At 41.7% G+C, this 23,839-nt stretch overlaps 2 protein-coding genes across 2 annotated transcripts in view; one reads left to right on the top strand and one right to left on the bottom strand.

Moving 5' to 3' along the window:
* LOC144611815 (ras-related protein ORAB-1-like) overlaps positions 1 to 17,218 on the top strand; it is a 28,313-nt gene extending 11,095 nt beyond the window's left edge. The window contains exons 2-6 of the mRNA XM_078431089.1: positions 3,872 to 3,944; positions 5,974 to 6,069; positions 7,352 to 7,447; positions 8,956 to 9,087; positions 13,291 to 17,218. Coding sequence (XP_078287215.1) covers positions 3,872 to 3,944; positions 5,974 to 6,069; positions 7,352 to 7,447; positions 8,956 to 9,087; positions 13,291 to 13,491 — 598 coding nt within the window. The 3' untranslated portion in view covers positions 13,492 to 17,218. The remainder of the gene's footprint in view (positions 1 to 3,871; positions 3,945 to 5,973; positions 6,070 to 7,351; positions 7,448 to 8,955; positions 9,088 to 13,290) is intronic.
* Positions 17,219 to 21,882: 4,664 nt separating this feature from the next.
* Positions 21,883 to 23,839, bottom strand: part of LOC144611738 (adenosine deaminase domain-containing protein 1-like) — a 39,916-nt gene continuing 37,959 nt past the window's right edge. The window contains exon 11 of the mRNA XM_078430971.1: positions 21,883 to 22,084. Coding sequence (XP_078287097.1) covers positions 21,974 to 22,084 — 111 coding nt within the window. The 3' untranslated portion in view covers positions 21,883 to 21,973. The remainder of the gene's footprint in view (positions 22,085 to 23,839) is intronic.

Below are 23,839 nucleotides of genomic sequence, written 5' to 3'. Positions count from 1 at the left end.
TATATGGTCAAAGGCTTTTAGGCGTGGATAAGGATGTTTGGTTCTATGTATGGGTGTTTGGTGCAGGTTGGTGTATCATTTATTTATTTGCGCTAATTGAGGTCAAAGTTACCATAGGAATTTTAATGGAAGTGTCTTCAGGATAGTCAGTATTATGGTTGAGGAGGTTCTGAATGTCATAAGGTTCATGAAGGTAGAAAAATCCCCTGGGCCTGATCAGATGTCCATGGACAAAGTGGGGAGCTAGAGAAGAAACTGCAGATACACATTAGATACAGGTGAGGTGCTGGAAGATTGGAAGGTGGATAATTATTATGCCTCTAAGGGCTGCAAGAAAATAGACCAGTGAGCCTAACATCTGTGGTAGGCAAAATGTGTAGGAAATGAACTGCAGATGCTGGTTTAAACCGAAGATAGACACACATGCTGGAGTATCTCAGCGGGACAGGCAGCATCTCTGGAGAGAAGGAATGGGTGAAGCTTCGGGTTGAGACCCATCTCTGGATAGAAGGAAATGGGTGATGTTTCGGGTTGAGACTGGACTGGAGTCTAAATGGTCTCGACCCAAAACGTCACCCATTCCCTCTCTCCAGAGATGCTGCCTGTCCCGCTGAGTTACTCCAGCGTTTTGTCTATCTTTGGACTTGCTGTGAACATACCCTTTTGTGTGGAGGCCTTCCTCAAGGTGAGTGATCAGTCTAAAAGATTAAGTGCGGTACTGAGTAAAGGGTGACAGCAGGTTAAGGTACAGCATGTTTTTTGTGTAATTCTTCCTAGGTTTTAGTGTAGTAGAGAGCGTAGTGAGCAGCCAGAAGTTGTTGTGCACATTTCCTATCCATGTCATTTATGCCAAAGGGATGAGGTCCTACACTGAATAGTGGGAGTTGGGCAAAAGATAATAGATGGGTAGCTGCATCCAATATACAAGAGTTTGTTGCAGAGCACAGGAGCATAGGCATTGTAATGTCATTGCCAATCACATGCATCCAAATTAAGTCACCTTGGTAATCTACTTGTGAATGGATGAATTGATTGTAAATGTAAAATGCGGTTTAGAGCAATGCACACTTCACAATGGAGGTCGGTGCAGGATGTAGAATGATTTCAACCATTTAAAATGTACTGTTTGTAACTTTGGATCTCAATATCTTGATTATGTGCATCTTGTTTGAAACTGAAAGCTAAGAGTTAGCTCCAAAACAATCCATTTAGACCCCCCAATTGTGTAACATTAGGTTGTTGGAACCTTTCCCAGTTAATGTGTTCAGATAGTTGAAATAAAATGAAAATATGGGACTCAGGGCTTGGAGATAAGTGTGTGGGGGTGGGGGGTAGGAGAAGGAGCAGTGTGACTAGGGTATTGAGAAATGTGCATGCACAGGGGTGGGCGAGGCAGGCTAAAGGCATTGGGGTGGTACTATACCAGAGTTCATAGCATTGGGCTGTAAGCTACCAAAATTTTCCCAGTTTGTGTGGCCACCCTCCTGTTTTACTGACACTTGGCTAACCTGTCCCCCTCAAATTAAAAATGTCCCATTGTGTGCATCGGTATTCATACTGACCTCGGTTGCTAACCTGCTTAACAGTGACTTCTAATTTGATTTGTTATAATTTGAAATGAACTGATTATTAACATGTAATCACATGTTACCGTGTACAAGGCCTGTCTCGTGCTTAAACCAAAGGGCATAACAGCATTTATCAGTGCAGTGTCCAAGGCATTTGTCTCTGAGAACTGAAGTTATTCTGGACAATTCTTCAAATGGCAGTAAGATTGTGACACTGCATGATGTGGCCATCTCATGAGTGAGGCTGATACATTTCCAAAGCCTTTCACCTAATGTATCTGTGCCTTGGTTAATACGACCTCTAAATACAGCATTGTGTGCAACAATCCGTTTTGTCATGAAAATGTGATGTACAGGGCTGGAAATGGATGGTCGAAGCAATAAGGAACGAAATGCTGGTGAGCGAAGTCAATGACCTTTCACAAGCTGAGATTTGATTAGAAAATGGCCTGTATTTGCAATTGACAATCAGGGGCGATGTTAGAGATAATGGCTATGGAGATGATGAAGTTAGAGCCTGTCTAATTAGGAATAGCACTGCCTTGGATATTCTGCTTTTTAAAAAAAGATTTCAATATCTCCAGAGGTGCCTTGATACTTGGCATCCATTGGAATGGTGATCCATGGATTGTTCAAATAGGATGGACATCTTCAGACTAAATTTGTTGCAAAGTAGTTTCCCCAGGCTACATTTCTAGTATACAGGAGAACGTTTCAATGTAATGCCTGCAGTGTATTCAATTGTTGAACATGCCATTTTAATGCATTAATACTAGTTGATTAAAGCTCTGCCACCAAGTCAAGATGGTAAATGAGATTAAGTGTGGTATAACTTGTAGCCTCTGCATACACTTCTATTTGGTGCTACCTTTTACATAATGCAAAGCACTTTGTTGCAGTAGAACTGACTTGGAAGGCATTGCAAAAATATAGGATTTATCTAAACTTTAACTATGTTTCTGGAGTGAAATGACTGGGAGCATTGAAAGAAGGAACTGCAGATTCTGGTTTAAACCAAAGATAGACACAAAGCGCTGGAGTAACTCAGCGGGTCAGGCAGCATCCTTGGCGAAAAAGGATGGATGGCGTTTTGGATCGGGACCCTTCATTCTTAAAGGTCCCAATCCAAAAAGTCACCCATCCTTTTTGTCCAGCGATGCTTCCTGACCCGCTGAGTTACTCCAGTACCTGTGTCCATCTGTGAAATGATTGGGCTCTGGTAGAGTTCCAAATGTTGAGCAGGATAGCACTAAACATAAAGCAGTTTGCTTGTGAAGGAAATAAGTAGCTATTTTGCCTGTGCTTGGTGGCAAGATACCAGAAGGACTTCTTGACGAGTGGAGTTCTGAACTTCTACACAAGTTATAATTTCCAGACAATCTTGCAACACCCTCGACTCCAATGGATGGTTTTGGGATTGTTTAAAGAACATTTCTGCTATCTCTGGTCAAATGTATTTTGATGTTCTAATTAGAATAGATAATCTGAGTTGGGTTCATTGAAACTTAACTCTTGTTGCATTAACCTGCACTGCAAAATCAAATACTACTTGTTTTGATTAGCCAACTAGACTTGCAGAAGTTTATCTAATTAGGGCACTTGGTGATAGCTGTATATTATCCTACTTTCTGGATGCTCTGCATAGGCCTACAATATTGTAAAACTGGAAAGTTTCCTTCCAATTTGTAAATACTGAAACAGGGTTGTCTAGATTGGGTGATCAAGTCACTGCATCTAATATTTTAGAAATCCGTTTTGAAAAGATCTGTATGAAATGAGATCTTACTGCAAAATGTCACCGCAATGGTGTTCATTGTTCATTGCCTTCCACAGAAAAAAAATAATGTGGAAATAACTTTACTTCCGACATTGATTGACCAACAACTTGGCTGTTGAGTAGAATGAGTCAGCAAGAGTCATGGAGAACAGCTGGATGTTCCATTAGTTTGGAATAAGGATGGCGGCTAATGTCTTTAAATTTTACTACAGCATGAATTGCTCCCATTGTGGAAAATGGCTACTTGTAACCATAGCCAGTTTAAATCTGCATTAAGTGGGAAGAGATTCTTTAAGCTGTTCATTTTGGGTACTGTCTTCCAGAGCACTAACCTTTTGTGAAAGCACACGTTGATCACTTCATTATGTTAACTGCTAAATCGTAGTCTAAATATTCACTTGAAAGGTGTTCTAAATTGTTCACAGATAGCATCTGATGTCCTTGAAGATAATGAGGAGTCGTGTATTGAATAGTTTTGTATTACCCATGTGCTTGCTGTAGTACTAATTACTTTTGTGATCCACAGTGACTACTTGTTCAAGCTGCTGCTTATTGGTGATTCTGGTGTTGGCAAATCTTGTCTACTGCTCCGGTTTGCTGTAAGTCCTCTAATTTTAGCATTGAACTTTTACATTGAAATGTAAACGGTGGCCATTTTAAGTTGTAGCTTCCTCTGCCTCATTTAATGCAAGCAATCCTTTGGTTTTTGTCCCCACTCCAGTCCCCATACATCCAGCTCTGAATATTTGATGTAATTGGACCACCAGGTTAAGATGCCTTGCAGAATGTTGCAAAGCCACAAATAACTGTCAAATGCTTCTTGAAAGTTTTTATCTACTGTGTAACGAGAACATGGAAAATTACGATGCAGCACATGGACAGACCCTTCAGCCCAGAATGAATGTTTCATTGAATAATATGGTTTAAGTAGTCCTACAGACTGGCATTAACCATGAACTCTTTTTGGTACAACTGCCAAAAAGGTGCTACTCTGGACACACAAAGTATTTTCTAATCTTCAGATGCATTTTTGATTATTGATCCTTCCATCGGTGCACTTCTCATTTTGAAGCCGTAAAGAAATTTGGAATAAATTCTTAACACTAAACCTAGGAATTCAGATTCAAACCTAGGAACTCTTCGAAGCACTTCCCTCTGGAAGGCGACTCCGGACTGTCAAAGCAGCCACAGCCAGACACAAAAACAGCTTTTTTCCACGAGTGATAGTTCTACTCAATAACCAAAGTCTGTAGTCTCTTTTTTGCTCTGGTTTATTTTCACCCACATGTTTAGACTGTAATGATGTATCCTTATTGTTTTGATGTGTTTATGCTTTATTCTTAATTGTTAACTGTATGTTTGTGTTGTCATTTGTGAGCGGAGCACCAAGGCACATTCCTTGTATATGCATACTTGGCCAATAAACGTATTCATTCATTCATTCGGATGGTAAACATTTGTGCTCACTACTTTGCTTTTAACTTATAGGAACTTCAGGAAATGAGATATTTTATAAAAGGCGCCACATTCTGGGTTTGATTGCTCAATGGACATGCTCATTAGCCAAATTGTTGATTAAACCCTGTGGCAAAAATGCCTGAATCTTTCCTTCACAGATCCCCCACTGCTTCTACCTGTCAGTCTGTCCAACTTCAGTCGTTTAACCCCAAACATCTTGGTATGTAAAAATAGATCAAGCTTTCAGAAAGTTAAGGCCAATACCAAGCTTGGGATATTGTTCCCAAAATCCCCTTGTTGACACAGAGAGAGAGAGAGAGAGAGAGAGAGAGAGAGAGAAAAATTCGAAAAATTCCTCGCTAATGTTTTATGAAAGCTAACTAGGAAACGTGACTACAGTAAGTAAATTAACACACGTAGTTTAGTATTTGGCCATTGTCATTGTTATTTTGGATATGTTGAAATTATGGTGCTGTTGATTCTTGTTGATTCTTGTGGTTGCAAATACCATTCTTGGCACAACCCAGACCTGTTTTCTGAACTCCCATGCACATTATAATATCTCTCTATTGATGGCTTGTAGGTATTTGCACCAATCAAACCCAAAATGACTTTGTTTACTTCAAATTAACCTTATCTTGTTTCAAGTTATTTATCCCCCATTCGCTCAAAAGTCGCAAATTTTGTACATGCTTCTAAATTTCTCTAGGTTAGTTTAGAGATACAGTGCAGAAACAGGCCCACCCAGCCCGCACCGACCAGCGATTCCCGCACACTAACACTATCCTACACACACACACACACACACACACACACACAAGGGACAATTTACACTAATACTAAGCCGATTAACCTACAAACCTGTACGTCTTTAGAAGGAAACGGAGAGAATGTACAAACTTGGTACAGACAGCGCCTGTAGTCTCTTGCGCTGTATGGTAGCAACTCTACCGCTGCACCACTGCGCCGCCCTTCAAAGGCCCGCTCTTCAAAGAGATGTCACTGAATTCATTCAATATTCTGGCCCACTGGTTGTGGATAGGCCTTGTCCATCTTGTTTCATACAGCAATTTTGAAATGCTGCAGTCAATATCTGGCCCATCAGATCTTCTGCTGGATCAATCGGTGACCAGTGTGTTTATGCTGCTCAGTAATTTTGTCTTTTTACAGGATGACACTTACACAGAAAGCTACATCAGTACCATTGGCGTTGACTTCAAAATCCGAACCATAGAATTAGAAGGCAAAACCATTAAGCTACAAATTGTAAGTACATGTTTTGATATTCTTAATTGCCTGGTTCAAATCATTGACTGCACCAACTCTGCGTTTGATCTTACTTGTAATTCTAAAGGACAGTTGATCATAAATGTTACTGTTTTAAATAAAAAATTTGCTTTGCACTCAAGTCTAGCACTTAAATATTGCTCTGATGCGGCTGAAAGCACTTAATTTGATTTTAAACTCTGTTAGTCTTGGACAAAGCAATGACTGGGCTTATTTCTGCTGGAGATGATGCCTGTAGTTGGGTGACTACTGCTGGGTTGTGTAAGAAAATAACTGCAGATGCTGGTACAAATCGAAGGTATTCACAAAATGCTGGAGTAACTCAGCAGGCCAGGCAGCATCTTAGGAGAGAAGGAATGGGCGACGTTTCGGGTCGAGACCCTTCTTCAGACTGATGTCGGGGGGGAGGGACAAAGGAAGGATATAGGTGGAGACAGGAAGACAGTGGGAGATCTAGGGAGGGGAAGAGAGGGACAGAAGAACTATCTAAAGTTGGAGAACTGCTGGGTTGTGTACTAGGTATCAAATATAGACATAGAATGGCAGAGTAACTCAGTGGGTCAGGCATCATCCCCAGAGAACACGGTTAGGTGACATTATAGGTCCGGACCTTCAGTCTGAAAGAGAGTCTTGACCTGAAATGTCACTTATCCATGTTCTCCAGAGATGGTGCCTGACCCACTGGGATCCTCCAGCACTTTGTCTGTCATTGCATAGCAAGTGTACCTAGTACACAACCAGCTGCAGGTATTGTCGCCAGCTGAAATAAACCCAGTCACTGCACTGTCCAAAACAACCTAGGGTTTATATTAAATGAAGAATCTTCAGCCTCTGAAGGAGCAAGGTTTAAGAACTCAAGGTCTTTGAGTGCAAAGCAAACGTTCTTTTAATTTTATTTAAAACTAACATTTATGATCAACTGGCCTTTAGAATTAGCTTTCACATTGGTGCTTGTTGTCAAAGGTCGAGTGATTCATGATTGAACTTTGTATGCCACATCCCTCGGTTTGTACACAAGGGAGGAAATGGGGAATGACAATGTCTCTGAATGAAGGAGGTGTTTTGCAGGGGCCAGGGTGCTGAAGGTGGAGAACAATTGACTGAGCGATAGTCTATTGTACTAACGGATCTCCCGAGCCTGTGTTTGAGTCATGTTTCAAATTGAGGTTATGCTTTTAAGGTGGTTCATTCTTTTAAGTTATCTCTGCCTGGATGCAATTGAGTTTGGTTTGGATGTTACATGTGACTTTATCATTTTCAGTGGGATACAGCAGGCCAAGAACGGTTCAGGACCATCACTTCCAGTTACTACAGAGGAGCGCATGGCATTATCATTGTATATGATGTTACGGATCAGGTAGGGTGAGCTGTGTAATTGAATAGAGGAGCAATGAATTCGTAACTTCTCTCACCTTTCAACAAGGTTACTTTCTGATTCTAAATGACAATCTCAAGTTTTTTTGGTTTGTATCCAAATTCCTGAGATTGTTTTGGTGAAAGATGATTTTCCTCTGAAATTAATCAGGAAATGTAGCAATTCTTAAAAGGCGGAATTGAATTAATCCAAAAATCCTGAAACTTGTAGGGACCAGAGTAACCTGTTGTTCAAGTTGTGCCCTTTAGAGAAGGAAGTTAACATTTGGGTCAACACTTTTTCAGTGGTTGAGCTCTGAAAGGTATTGACACAAACCTGATGCTTGTGGGCTTTGCCAAATGAGACCACTGAAGGATGGCACTGGGCTTGCCATTCTTCCTGGTTCAACTGGGGAGGGTAATTAGTGTGAAGACTTTATCAAATGGTAAAATGTAGTTAATGTGAACTTTCGGTATGCATTACCCATTGGGGTGGCAAATAAGCAAAAATGTAACAGCCCATCACCAGGACTGTTATAATTCTCACTCGTATGCATCAATTATATTCTAATGGTGCAAACAACTAGCCCTCTTCAGTGTTCTACTGACATGTCCATTTTATTGTGAACCACTTACAAAAGGTGCTGTACATGGGGAAGTGACTGAACTGAAGAATTATTTTCCTGGTGCGAATTTGCCAAATCCCGATTTTATTCCTACTCTGCAAGATGGCAGACTTTCATTCTGCTTGGTTATTCTCGTAGGATCAGGAAACTGCCCAGGTCCTATCCCTCTGATTAGCTTCAATTGTGCATGGGCTCCTGTACTGACCTTAAATATATGCCTGTTCTCTCTTAAAACTTCGCTTCCTTCCCCCTCCAATTTTAAAAGCTCCATCCTTAAAAAGTCTGTCTATGTACTTGGTGCCTTCAAAAAAACCTAAAATTGGGAATTAAGATTGTCGAATGTAACAGCATTTGGAGAAAATCTTCAGCCAGTTTCCAAGTACTGTAGGAATCCAATACTTTGAAGTTTTTACTAATAAATCCCAACGATATGGTATCTGGTTCACTTGGTACAGATTCTTGAGCGTCCTTTTTCCACGGCAGGACTATTGATATATTTATTGTGTAAATGTTAATATTGATGCCAATAGCTTCCAGTCGATTGAAAATGCTGCCAGTCCAGCCCACTTTGTTCAGTCTACCAGATTAATGAGGTTCACTGTTGCAGCAAACTCGTCTGATGGGCTTTTTTCAGTAGTAATGAATTTAGCTTGGATTCCATGTTGAATTAACAGGCCATGCAGCCTAACGGGTCCATGTCGCAAGTATAATTATGAAGATATAAATTCCTATCTCCCAGTAGACAGCAATGTGCTGTGGTTGACGCACACGAGACCAGATACTGAACCCTAGGATGCAACTTGCCAGCTTTACAGGAAAGTTCAATGCTTGAATATTAGATGTGCTCTGATGATGCAGTAATCCATGACCTCTCTCACATCTGCAGGATTCCTTTAATAATGTCAAGCAGTGGCTGGAAGAAATAGCTCGTTACGCGAGTGAAAATGTGAACAAATTGCTTGTGGGGAATAAATGCGACTTGACTAGTAAGAAGGTGGTGGATTATACCACAGCTAAGGTATATAAACTCTTTTGAGCTATGGCTTTGTGTTTAAAACTTCAATAGAGTATTTTAAGGATTTGGTAAATTTTAAATTGTGAACTAGTTATTAGATTTTATTACTTTATTAGTTATTTAGGCACTGTCTAAAGTACGATCTTGGAATACTTAACCAATCTGATCTCCTGGTGGCTCAGCACTTCAACTCCCCCTCCCGTTCCCAATCTGACCTTTCTGTCCTGTGCCTCCTCCATTGTCAGAGTGAGGCCCAGCGCAAATTGGAGGAACAGCACCTCATATTTCCCTTGGGTAGTTTACACCCCAGCGGTATGAACATTGACTTCTCTAACTTCAGATAGTCCCTGCTTTCCCTCTCTCTCCCCTTCCCTTCCCAGTTCTCCCACTAGTCCTCCTGTCCCCGACTACCTTCTATCTTTGTCCCACCCCCTCCCCTGACATCAGTCTGAAGAAGGATCTCGACCCGAAACATCACCATTCCTTCTCTCCTGAGATGCTGCCTGACTCGCTGAGTTACTCCAGCATTTTGTGAATAAATACCTTCAATTTGTACCAGCATCTGCAGTTATTTTCTTACATCTTACACTCATATTTCCCTTGGGTAGTTTATTTTGTGTCTACCTTCGATTTTAACCAGCATCTGCAGTTTTTTCCCCTACATATGCGATCTTAGAATTCTCTGGCATTCTCTGCAATGAATTTTCTATCAGTGACCTGATTTTTCTCCCACCTATCCTTTGAGGAATTCCTCCAAGATGTTTGTATAGGCTGAAGATGAGTACATGAATATAAGCAGTTTTTAATTATTCTGGATCTTCTGTTTGCATGCCACTTGGCCAGGTTTGTACTGTGATCTAGTCAGCCCACCACAAGGTGCATCTCTAGAGAAAAGGAATAGATGAGGTTTCGGATCAGAACCTTTGTTCAGACTGAAGAAGGGCTCTAACCCTGGCCTGACCCGCTGAGCCTGGATGTGGCCTGGATGTGGCCTGACCCGCTGAGTTACTCCAGCATTTTGTGCCTTTCTTCACTATAAACCAGCATCTGAAGTTTCTTCCTGCACCACAAGACGCATGCTGTTATTTGGAGGTCCAAAGATCCTATTCAAATTGAGGCAATGCATTGGGATAGAAAGTGTAGTTATCAAGGGGATTGCACATTGGGAATGTGCCATTCCATTTTAACTAATTTGTACACTATAGAAACATATATAATTCTTGAGGGATTGGACATGCTAGATGCAGGAAAAATGTTCCCGATGTTGGGGGTAGTCCAGAAACAGGGGTCACAGTTTAAGAATAAGGGGTTGGCCATTTAGGACTGAGATGAGGAAAAACCTTTTCACCCAGAGAGTTGTGAATCTGTGGAATTCTCTGCCACAACAGGCAGTGGAGGCCAATTCACTGGATGTATTCAAGAGTGAGTTAGATTTAGCTCTTAGGGCTAACGGAGTCAGGGGGTATAGGGAGAAAGCAGGAACAGGGTATTAGTTTTGGATGATCAGCCATGATCATATTGAATGGTGGTGCTGGCTCGAAGGGCTGAATGGCCTACTCCTGCACCTATTTTCTGTGTTTCTAATAGTGGCAAAATGTGCAAAATAGTTGAATTATTGTCCACGCTGTGAAGCAGAGTTATTCTGATCCTGTAAGGTTTAACAATGAAGGATGACTACACAATCCATACAATAACAGACCTCGACTGCAAAAAAGATCTGATTGAAAAGGAAGCATTGATCACGCCAGCGTTAAGAACCTGCTGCCTTGACGAGGTGGTAAACATTCCAATATCCAGCAGTAAAAGGCATCTCTTGCAGAATAGACAATTGTGCAATAAAAGTGTGAGCCAATTCAGTTGGTAAACACTGACATTGAATTGTGAAAACTTCCAGAAAGTAGTGCTTGGCATCATTCCAAATTTTGAGACATAACTTGAGTTTTGACAAGGAAGTGAAAGTGGGTGTGGATGCAATCAAACTAGGAATGATTAGAGTACAGCGTATCTTGCTCTATATGGCTTACACTCTGGTGCATAATAGCTTAAATTTGGTAGGGGAAAAACTGCAGATGCTGGTTAAATCGAGGGTAGACACAAAATACTGGAGTACCTCAGCGGGTCAGGCAGCATCTTGGGAGAGAAGGAATGGGTGACGTTTCGGGTCGAGACCCTTCAGACTGATGTCGGGGGAGGGGGCGGAAGGAATGTGTGACGTTTCGGGTCGAGACCCTTCTTCAGACTGATGTCAGGGGGGGCAGGTTCCGCCCCCTCCCCTGACATCAGTCTGAAGAAGGGTCTCGACCCGAAACGTCACTCATTCCTTCTCTCCTGAGATGCTGCCTGACCCGCTGAGTTACTCCAGCATTTTGTCTACCTTCAGCTTAAATTTGGCATTGTGCTGATCTCTATGCAATATGCCAGCAAGCTATTGAAGCGATTTTAATGTAACAGCCTGTGGTAATCTACATCCATATTGTGTACATCCAAGTGCAAAACTTGCAGTAATATTAAAAATGCAAATTGAATTTCAAGAATATTTGGATTCATTAATATTCTGTAGTGCAGAGGCCATACGTCACTTCGCACCCAACAGGGTTAAATCTCTTTTTCTGTTCTATAATCTGCAGTTTCTGGAGTAAACTCAAAAGCCCAGCAACTAATTTAAAGTCATATTAGTTTTCTAAATCTAAAGTTAACTTGTATATTCAAAAGTTTTAAATTTCTTCAGTAGCAAAAACTACCTGACGAGCTGCGTTGCTGACTCACGGCACCAGAGACCTGGGTTCGATCCTGACCCGGGGTGCTGCCTGTGTTGAGTTTGTCCATTCTTCCTGTGACCACGTGGGTTTCCTCCGGGTGCTCCAATTTCTTCCAAAAGGCTTGCTGGTTTGTGGGTGAACTGGTTTCTGTAAATTGCCCCTAGTTCGGAGTGGATGAGAAAGTGGGATAACTAGTGCAAGCAGGTGACCGATGGTCGGCATGGACTCGGTGGAATAAAGGGTCTGTTTCCATGCTGTATCTCTGAAATGAAAAATGTCCAGATTTTAGCAATAGAGCAGTCTGGGCAGGAACTTGCTAAATGCTGGCCTCTGACCCAGGAAATATCTATTGAAAGGAACAGTGAGGCAGTTCAATTCTTGATGTGGTGAATTTTGAATGTACTAATTGTTCAAGCCTGGATAAACTAGTTGGATTGGATGTCTAAACTTGTGCCTACCAAAGGCCTGAAATGCACAATGAACAGATCCTGTTGTTCATTCCATTGAGTTATCAACGTTAATACACCGATCAGCCAAAACATGACCACCTGCCTAATGTGCTGTTGGTCCTCCGTGTGCAGCCCCACACGCAGCAGGGTGCGATGCACTGTGTATTGTGACACATTCCTCCTGTGACCACCAAAGTTTTCTGTGACTTGTGCCACAGTCGACCTTCTGTCGGTTCGGACCAGACAGGATAACCTTCGTTGCCCTCGCGCATCGATGAGCCTTGGGCACCCAACACCCTGTTTGTGGTTTGTCCCTCCTCGGACCACTGTCGGTGGGTACTCACCACTGCTGACCGGGAGCACCCCACAAGCCTTGCCGTTTCAGAGATGCTCTGACCCAGTCGTCTGGCCAGAACAATTTGGCCCTTGTCAAAGTCGCTCAGGTCTTTACTCCTGCCCATTTCTCCTGCATCCAACGCGTCAACTTCAAGAACTGACTGTTCACTTGCTGCCTAATATATCCCACCCCTTGACAGGTGCCATTGTAAGAAGATAATCAAAGTTTTAGACACTATCCTACACACTTGTAGATTTTAGACACTATCCTACACACACTAGGAACAATTTTTTTAACATTTGCCCAGCCAATTAACCTACATACCTGTAGGTCTTTGGAGTGTGGGAGGAAACCGAAGATCTCGGAGAAAACCCACGCAGGTCACGGGGAGAACGTACAAACTCCGTACAGACGGCGCCCGTTGTCAGGATCGAACCTTAGTCTCCGGCGCTGGGTTCGCTGTAAGGCAGAAACTCTACCGCTGCGCCACCGTGCCGCCCTAATATATCCCACCCTTGACAGGTGCCATTTGTAACAAGATAATCAATGTTCTTCACTTCACCTGTCAGTGGTCAGAATGTTTTGGCTGATCGGTGTATATGGCTTTCTAATTATTTGAAAAATATAAAGGTGACGAACTTGTTTTCCCTTTCTCTTCAAGGAGTATGCTGACTCTCTCCAAATCCCATTTTTGGAAACCAGCGCAAAAAATGCCACCAACGTTGAGCAGGCATTTGTGACGATGGCTGCAGAGATCAAGAACCGGATGGGGACTGGTCCTACACACAACGATGAGAAGTCCAATATCCGAATCCAGAGCACTCCCTTAAAGCAAGGCAGTGGCGGTGGTGGCTGCTGCTAAGGGCAGGAAAGCGGCAGAGACAGATCCATTCCTCTTGCACAGTATATTGAAACTACAGCATTCGTCTCCTGAGCAGTAATGGTTTTTAAAATAATTGCCCATTGATTTGTGCCCATTCTTGGCAGATCCTTTCTGACCAAATGGACATGAGACCAATTGGATTCTCAAGGAAAATTTGTCTTAGTTAACATGTCTTGAAATTTCTTGTCTACTGTTTTGAAACACTTGGATTGTAAGATATTTTGTAGTATTCTATTTCTCCCCTTGTCTCTTTTTTCCCCCCCTTCCCACAAAGGTTTTGTTGCACTGGGGTCAAGACTAACGAGACACCTGAGAGCCAGATTTAAGGTTCAGTCACACTCCACCCTGTAGTGCAAAGTTGTGGAATTAAGTGAAGGAAAGTGAAATGCACTAAAAAAATGTGGTTGACTTACCTGGGAATGGGCCTTTTTGCATGTTGGTATACAGTAGTTGTAACAGGAAATATTTTAAAGTTGGCAGATGTGCAGAATTGACTCATTTGCAGTAAAGTGACTTTCATCTTAAATCATTATCTTCCTGTACTAAACCAATTTAAATAGTTTGTCTGCATCCTTGTAAATGCTAAAACTGTGTCTGATTCTCCTAGGGTGCATTGTAACCAGTCTTGCGTCCTCTGCACACATTAAGTCTAGCTAGGCAGTGTACAAAAGGCCAAACTGGCTGTTTATAACATTGAGTTGGTTGCTTTACAATTCTCTGCTGTTGCAACTTCTATTTGCTCATTGCAGTATATTATTCAGCCTTCCCACTAACATTACTAGTTTAACCACTTTGTAAGATTTTACAATACTCAAGCCCTACAATGTGAAATAAGTTATTACACATTGAATGTCCAAGTTGTATTTAAGCTAACAGGGGTGATGTGGTGTTGAACGGACCAAGTGCAACCAGCCAGCTTTTGAAAGATGATGCATGTCGGGCAAGTGGTTTGGATGTGGCCTTGCCTGAATTAGTTTCCATGTAGGTGGAGTCTCAATGCAGGTGAGTGGAGAAAGCAATGAAAATGATCAAGTTTGTGAAGAGACAGGTGGGTGTATTGAATGCTTGGCTTGGAAAGGCTGGGAAGCTTTGAAAATGGGTGGTAAAATCTGAGGCTCCACACACAAACCTGTTTGACTTCCTTTCACTATCGGGCAATAATCCAACTGCCCAAGGTTACTGCACCAAATCTTGCAACATCCATTCCATCTGGGGTAATAATCCTGATTGGCATTAACAGTTCTAATTGAACAGTTCCAACACAATGGTGGTCTGTTTTAAAACACTGAAAATTGTTGACATCTGTCCCATTTGTACCACTGATAACTGGCTTTATTTCCAATCCCATGCTTTTTTGCTGGACCCCACGCCTGCTACCATTTTATTTCTAGAAAGTTTGTCCTGAGGTAAATAGAAAAACTAGAGATCTAAATGTTGGATTTTTTTGTGGTGCAGTGTTCTGGTGCAAATTTGTTGTTTAAAATGTTATTGCATGCAAGTTACCAGTTCACCTGAACTATATATAGATGCACACTTCAGCATTACATTCATGTCTGGGTATTGTTTCCATGAGTATGTCTGTTAAGTTTCATTTTTCCTATTGATTTTTTACTTTAATTGTGTGGACCAAACATTACATTTGACCATATAAATGTACGCATCAGTACCCAACCCCCTGGCATGTCAAGCTATAAACTTTGCTCAAACCTGTACTCTCCTCACCCCCTCCAATTCTGAAACTTCACTGGATCACTTGCATGGCAATGCCACTTTGCTTGGTGATGTGCAAATGGGGCCATAAACTGCCTGTGTAAAGAGCCACAAAGCAGTGTTTGGCCAATAAGTTGTGAATCTGCTATTTGTCATTTCTGGTTAAAGGCTAAATATTCCCTGATCCTGCTGTGCCATCAGAAATTGCTGTTTTTGGATTTGAGTTACACATCATGTTTTAATTGAATTTGATACTTCAATTTGTGTTTCAAATTGCAACTAATTGTCATTTTTGTTGGTGCAAGTATGCTGGGCTGAGGTACAACATTTATTTTGCATGGGATCTATTTGCTTTGGATATTTAAACCTTCAAACTTCACCTGAATTATCTTTGCGGTTCTGGTAGCACTGGTATTTACATCACACTGGTTTGCAAAAGCACCCGTTGAATGATTTATACCTGGGTATTTTGGGAGGGTTTTGTGAAATGGTCTCCAACTGTTCCCCCAGTACAACTTGCATGCAGCAAGGATTTGGGTCTTGTGCGCATATCTAACACTCAAAAATGTGCTTGACCACCGCCCAGACCACTTTAACATCACTTATTGTACTCCACTCTCTGATCTGTGGCCATCTTGAAGCTGTTAGAAATGTCTTCATTTGTACAATTGTTCTTGATTGACTATTTATGAATAAGTTATCATTTTAAAGTTTTAATTTGTTCCAGGTTGTGATTTTACTGTAGCTTGTCACAGCCCATCAAGTTTCAGGAACCCCAGGGCCTGATGTAGGTTTAGCTGTTTGTGGTGTTAAACTCTATTTTGTGTAATTGTCTAAATGGACCAGGTTTAAACACTTCTGATCACATTGCAACACTTGTTAGCTGCAACAAATGGTTCCTATAATCTTGAATTTGATTTGTTTTTTTCCACCCTTTCACTCTTCTTCAAAATAATATATACTTGCTGCATTTGGTATTAAATAGATAACAGATATAATATTGTAGGCAATGCCTTTTTATTGGGCAGGTAATGTTAGTGATTGATTTAACAACAATTTCCTGCCGCTCTGCACTATAGCACCACTTTATTTGTTCTGTGTATTTCAGTCTCTTTTGGACTACAGTATTGGGAATGATACCAAGGTGGAAATTTGCATAAACCGTCCACTTCTTGGCTGACTGATGCTGGAAGTCGTGTTATCAGACTGTCACCAATCTCCTTTGTCCAGCATGTACAGGCATCTAAGCCAAACCCTGATGACATACCTGTTTTACCTGAGCTTGCATGTCCAGAAATTGCAAGGATTTCCAGACTTTAAGGAACTTGTAATCTTACTCGGAACTTTGATTTTTCTGGTTTAATCTGTACTCAACTAAACCATTCAATATTGATATTTACAGGACCTTGAGCATTGTTATCTAAGTGAATACTGAACAGTTGGGAAAGGAATGTTGTCTGTTGCTTTGACTAGATATTTAGCTTTAAATTTTATTGTCCTAGACATATGCACTGAATTTTCTCTCCAATGTTGAGTTTAGATTTTGGATGGTTGTTTATGATCCCAGCTCTTATACCAGCTGTGTCTGGGCATTGGTTCAATTGTTGCCGTGTAACAACAATAGCCCAAGTTACCAAATCCTACCCCGATTTAAAATTCGAGTAGTTAACTAGTGAGGGACTATGTTGGGGGTTTTTTAAGCTCACCAGATCAATAGTGTGCCACTGGGTTTTCCCAGCTGTGGCAATTCCCCTTTGTGCTGTCCTGGAAGTTATAAAATCCATAAATGAAGCATTGGTAATGTACATGTGGGCTCTCTCTTTCTCCCACCCCCCCCCCTGACTTTGAGTTGATCTGGTGTGATTGTCTGTGGCTATCCTCCGCATAATCTGTAAAATGACTTGCCCGTAAACCTTTGAAGATGGAGATCACCTCTCTTGGATTTCTTGTTGATGCTGCTGTCTGTGGAGATTGAAATAAAGTCTACTTTCCTCTTGCTGATTGTTTATTATTCTGCAATGAAACCTGATGCCATTTATTTTCCCAACACTGAACAATCTTTTCCATTGTATGCGAACACACAAGCCAGCATTGTACAGCCCTTGGTATTTAAAGCCCCCTTGGCTTTTAGTGCTGAACATTTTAATCATGCTTTGGATCTTGATGAACTCTGGGCCATGAATGATGCACATTATTGATTTATGGGGAAGACTTGATAGTTCAGCGGTCTTTGCACTCTGACCAGTCCTAATTGTTATATGGTGTATTACATCTGAGCAGTGAGTCCTCTTTACATAATGATTTGGTTACAGGTATTTCAGTTTAATTTGTAGTCACAACAATTTGCGTTTTGCCCTGGAAACAAAATGTTTAACCACTCTCTTGTAGCAAGAGGCTGTTTGGTTAACTGTGGCAGATCTCCATAGTTTCAAGCAAGTATCTACTTGTTTTGCAGAGTGTTATCTATCATTGGCTATAATTGGAAACATTAATATTGAGGGCAAGGAAAGCCCCAAGGAGCAAGTACATGGGTCGTCTTAAATTAATAGTTCTCGTCTGTATGGCAGTGGCTATTTAGTTGTAGGAAGGGCTGGGTGGAATTCTTGGACTGTTTACCAAGATGGATAATTGCCCTGGGTCTGACATGTATTGCAGGCTATTATGGGAGATTTGGGGCATTGGCATTTTCAAATCTCATCTGTCCTGGTGCTAGATAACTGGAGGACATTCTGATTTGTTTACCCCTGAATTGGATCTATAATTATAGGCTTGCGGGTCAGTTAGGGGAAATGTTGGAGTGAGGAAAATGAAGTACAGGATTGATTACATACCGATTAATCGCAGATGGCCAATGAGACTTTAAATGGAGATCCAAATTAAACTTTGAGGGAATTAAATGAGGGTATGTGGTTGTAATCTACAGGGGATTCAGTAAGGCTTATTCACAAGGTCCCACAGAGGGGAAAACTGGTCCAAAAGATTACACTGGGCAACTTGTCAAATTGTTAGGTAACTACAGGATAAAAAACTGGACATTGGGAAAATTATTGGAAAACTTGAGTGGTATATTTGCAAAGCTCATCTAACCATCTGTGCTGTTGAATAGCCTGTTTGCTTGTGTATGTTAGTGATAATCTCATGGTTAATACTGGTACTTAAAGGCTTAATCCACTGGGATCATGCGTGGCTGAATTAGTATTTTTACTGTTTACTACATTGGTCAGATGCCCTTCTGTAGGTGGGGAGAAAATATAATTCAACGTTGAACAACTACAATGGTTGGAATGGTAGTGTGGGCTCTAGGGAAGGCTATGGCCAAACTTCCCAATGTAGTCTTGGATAAAAATTGTTAAGCAGGTGATATACTTGTCTTCAGTGGTTATAAGAAAATAACTGCAAATGCTGGTACAAATCGAAGGTATTTATTCACAAAAATTCTGGAGTAACTCAGCAGGTCAGGCAGCATCTCGGGAGAGAAGGAATGGGCGACGTTTCGGGTCGAGACCCTTCTTCAGACTGATGTCAGGGGAGTGGGACAAAGGAAGGATATAGGTTAAACAAGTAGGCAAGTCCCAAGAAAGCAGACGTGGCTGTGGTAGCGAGTCTGGGTCAAAATGTGGTCGTAGAGTAGGAGGGCAGTAGAAATCCCAGAGGGGGAGTAGTGAGAGAGCATGTTGCTAAACTCTTGTCAAAGAGAGGAGGAGAACAACTTCAAAGTGGACATACCTTGAGGAGAAATCGCAGTGGAGCAACAGGTAGTGTAAGGAAATAACTGCAGATGCTGGTACAAATCGAAGGTATTTATTCACAAAATGCTGGAGTAACTCAGCAGGTCAGGCAGCATCTCGGGAGAGAATGGGTGACGTTTCAGGTCGAGACCCTTCTTCAGACTTCTTCAGAAAGTATCCATGTAATCAGCACCTCCCACATTAGTCTTGCTGGTATACTTTAGAACCCGCTAAATTGGAGTGGTAGGAAGTTGTACCTGTCTGGAGTTGAGGTGTAGAACTTGTTGCTTGGTCTTTTGGAAGATCCCTGATTGAGTGCTATGCTGCTGGAGGAATTGATCAACCAAAAGAACATTGTTGGAATGACAATAACACAAGGGGTTAAATAATGTGGGTACTTTATAATCCTAGTGTGCAGCCATCTGGGCACCTATAATTTGTGGGTCGCTTAACTAGGTTTGATCACATTACATGCCTCTGTTTTAGGCACTGCTTTGGTGTGTAATGAAGAGGCACCTGGGATGGAGGGAATTAGCCAAGGGGAGCTTATTTAGTTTCACTGACAAAGTCAGTTACAACCTTGCAAACAGTTGTGGAAGAAATTTATAGCTGTTTTCTGTGTCAATGGCTCAGTGTCCCACCTTCCAATGAATTATAAATAGTTCATTGTTAAATTATTGAATAAGTGATGAGCTATTCCATGAGGTCTGAGGTTTCTGTTTAATCTACCTTGCACTGTTCTACAATTCTAAAAGCTTGGGGACAGAATATTTAGGCAATTAAACAATCTAAAAACTTATCAAAGAGCCTCTGAGTTGAATAATTTTGACTGTTGGAGGGCACAGCTAAATTATAATCCAGTGCTATCCTCAATCTCCTAAATGCTAGTTCTCATGGATTACCTACAATGAAAGCACACTTCCAGGAGGCCTGAAACCATCCAGTTTCAAAGACCCAAGTACAACTTAGCTGGGCAGTTTTGTTGCCTCAGCCCAAACTCTCAATAGGATCTGATTAAGAGTGAGGCTTGCTGCCTCTTCAACTCCCAGGATTCCTCCTTCACCTCCACCAACCTGGGATTTTGCAAACTTGTGGAATTGAGCAAGTATGTCTGACCCTCTTCCTTTCTGAACACGTTATAGGATGAAGAACTTCCATGTTCCTCTTCAAGTCAAGTTTATTTGTCACATACACGATGTGCAGTGAAATGAAAGTGGCAATGCCTGCGGATTGTGCCAAAAAAAAAGAATTACAGTTACAGCATATAAATTAAAGAATACAGAGTAGACAAAATTTAGTCCTGGAGTTATAAAAGTGAACAGTCCTGATGGCCTGTGGGAAGAAACTCCGTCTCATCCTCTCCGTTTTCACAGCGTGACAGCGGAGGCGTTTGCCTGACCGTAGCAGCTGGAACAGTCCGTTGCTGGGGTGGCAGGGGTCCCTTATAATCTTGCTTGCTCTCGATCTACACCTCCTGATGTATAGGTCCTGCAGGGGGGCGAGTATAGTTCACGCACTACTCTCTGCAGGGCCATCCTGTCCTGGGCAGAGCTGTTCCCAAACCAGACTGTAATGTTACCGGACAGGATGCTCTCTACAGCCCCAGAGTAGAAGCATTGAAGGATCCTCAGACACTCTTCAGTGCTTCCAACCTGTGCATCAGCAATCCCAAGAGTCTTCAGTTTTCCCAACCTGCTTAATCCCTTTTCAGTTCCTTGATTCTCCCCGGGGCCAATAGCAAGATGTTCAACTGCTGTACCCCTCAACTGCTACACCCCAGGGCAGTTATCCAACTTTGGTATTCTTTTGACCACTGATGGAGTGGTCAGAAGAATACCAAAGTAATCTCAGTGGATCTGACTTGGGTGCTTGGGGCACAGAAAATCTATCCAGGATCAGGTTGAGTCATCTGGTCTTAATCAGCTCCCTCACTGGGCTGCTTCATCTGTAGGATCGCTGAAGATGTCACTTTTGCATCTTTTACCATTTTCATCAGGACTCTGATGTTCTGCTGGTTGGGGTCTAGGTGCAGTGATGATGCAGTCAAGAGTATCAGCATGACATTGCCAGCCATTTGCCCTGCAATGGCCACACATGATTAGCCAGAGCAGAACACTGCACACTTCTCATCCTCCAGTGGAATTCATTATAATGATCACAGTGGAGCCAGTTAAAAGTTGCTTGTCCCCTGTTCAGCACAAAGATCCACCTCTATGTCAGGAGGTGAAGCTTGTAAGATTTGCCTTCGTAGTTTAGAGATAATATAGCGCGAAAACAGGCCCTTCGGCCCACCGAGTCTGCACCGACCTGAGACCCCCACGTATTAACATTATCCTACTACCAGGGACAATTTGTGCATACACCAAGCCAATTAACCTACAAACCTGCACGTCTTTGGAGTGTGGGAGGAAACAAGATCTCGGAGAAAACCCACGCGGTCACAGGGAGAACGTAAAACTCTACCGACAGCACCTGTAGTCTGGATCGGACCGGGGTCTCTGGCACTATGAGGCAGCAACTGTGCCACCCTTTGTCTTCCTCACCATTGATTTCAATGATCTTGCCTCAGTAATCGGTCTCTTCCCATGCCAGCTACAGTAAGTCATCACACTGAACCTGGGGATAAGCTTGAATAAATACATGGCTTATTCTTGTTCTAACATCCATGACTTTCACATGTTTGTGCAGCTGCTGGTGACAATAAATCTGCGTATCAAAACGCAAAGCCGCAACAAAGGAGGGGAAGGTAAAAAAATGAAGTTCAACACATCCAGTTCCTTGAAACCGCACTTTAATATTACAACTGAAACGTACAAACCAAATGGGTGCTTATTTAAAGAAAACAATTTCAGAAAGCAGTAACATGATCTGAAAGCAAAATGTGATACACAAATTAAATAAGCGTTGCTTGAAAAAGACACTGATCCTCAGACTAAGGCATTTCCAGCATTAACTTCAGAATGATTTTTTTTAAAACAAAGAATAATAACAATCAGTTAAGGTCTTTTATATCCCAGTAAGATCTATTTGCTGAAGTTGTCCACTAAGCGTTTCTGTGGCCATGGACCGGCTCCAGTGGATATGAAATGATAGTTCACAACGCCCTTGGCTTGTTGGTATTTCTTAGCTTCTATCTGAAATGATTACAAAGTAGGTCACTTACCTAGGCATGATATTCAATTTAAATCAAACTGGATAAATAATTGTAATAGCTGCTATAATGCTAAGTTGCAGTAAAATTATTACAAAGATGTTCCCAGGCCTCAATGGACTAGGTTATAGGGAGGTTAGGCAGGCTAGGACTTTAGTTCATGAGCATGTGAGACTGAGGGGTGATTTAATATATATATTAAATATATATCATTATATAAATGATATAATGAAATGAATAATATTTTATGATTTTATCATATATATGATTTGATGTATAAAATTACACGGGATGCATAAAAAATAAATGCAGAGTCTTTCTCCCAGGGTTAGGGAATTAAGAACGAGATGGAAGGTAGACACAAAATGCTGGAATAACTCAGCGGGACAGGCAACATCGCTGGAGAGATGGAATGGGTGACATTTTGGGTCGAGACCCTTCAGACTGAGAGTCAGGGAGGGGGGAGATACAGAGATAAGGAAGTGTAGGGTGTGAGAATGAGACATCGAAGGGGGGGGGGATCAAGGAAGATGTAGAATAGATCATTGTTAGCGAGGTAACAACAAAGCAAACAGAGATAAAATGTAATCGGGGACAGTCAGACTGGTTGGATAATTGCTAAAGAACTAACCTTTGGCAGTGGAAACAATGGTACAAAAAGCGATTGTCCATTTATACTAGTCAATAGTCTCAGAATCATAATGTAAAAATGTTCTTTGCAAAGGTGTTGCAAGGGAAGTCAGTAAAAATGAGATTTATATAATCAATGTTTATAACTGGAAGGAAATTGATTTGTCCCACAGATAGGAGAGCACAAATTATAAGCTTCAGGTTTCATCTTGGATAGATTTTTTTTTTAGATTTATATACAGCGCAGAAACAGGCCCTTCGGCCCAGCGATCCCCACTCATTAACACTATCACACTAGGGACAATTTTTACATTTTCCCAGCCAATTAACCTACAAACCTGTACGTCTTTGGAATGTGGGAGGAAACCGAAGATCTCGGAGAAAACCCACGCAGGTCACAGGGAGAACGTACAAACTCCGTACAGTACAGCACCCGTAGTCAGGATTGAACCTGAGTCTCCGGCGCTGCATTCGCTGTGAGGCAGCAACTCGACCACTGTGCCGCACTTTTTTTGTAGTAGTTTTGCTGAACTGCAAATTACTGTGCCACATTGCACAAGAAATAGATTTTCCTTGCAGGACCTCTGCTTAAAGCAAAAGGGTTGTAGCTGCAAGGTTATTGTTCGAGAGAACCTGTGTTCTTCACTTCACTGGGAGACAGACAGCACAAGGACTGGAAGTTCAAATGATGAATTTAATTCTAAAACAATTTTCCTGCAAAAATTATTATACAGAGGTTGATATCATGCAGGTCCCTGGAAAAAAAACATTTCTACGGTCTTGATTTTTTGCTGCCTAAGCCTTTGCACGAGGGGAATGCTTAAAATGGCTGTATTTTAAGGTAGAGCCAGTGCTTGCTCATATAATTGACTTTCAAAGGATATTTGGACAAATATGGTTAGACAGGTTCAGAGGGATATGGACCAAATGTAGGGAAATGGGACTAGCCCAGAACGCCAACTTAGTCAGCAGGAGCAAGTTGGGCTGTTTCATGCTGTGTAGTATGACTAATAGATTACAGGATCCTGAGCTGAGGAAGGCATCTTACAGGCTGTGCTAGGACCCGGCAGCCACAGCCAAACCATCACAAGTCTTCCCTTGAACACCA

Source organism: Rhinoraja longicauda, chromosome 41 (genome assembly GCF_053455715.1).
Source record: "Rhinoraja longicauda isolate Sanriku21f chromosome 41, sRhiLon1.1, whole genome shotgun sequence".
Classification (NCBI taxonomy): Eukaryota; Metazoa; Chordata; class Chondrichthyes; order Rajiformes; family Arhynchobatidae; genus Rhinoraja; species Rhinoraja longicauda.
Note: the sequence above shows the minus strand (reverse complement) of the source record. Positions and strands in the feature narration are given on the sequence as shown.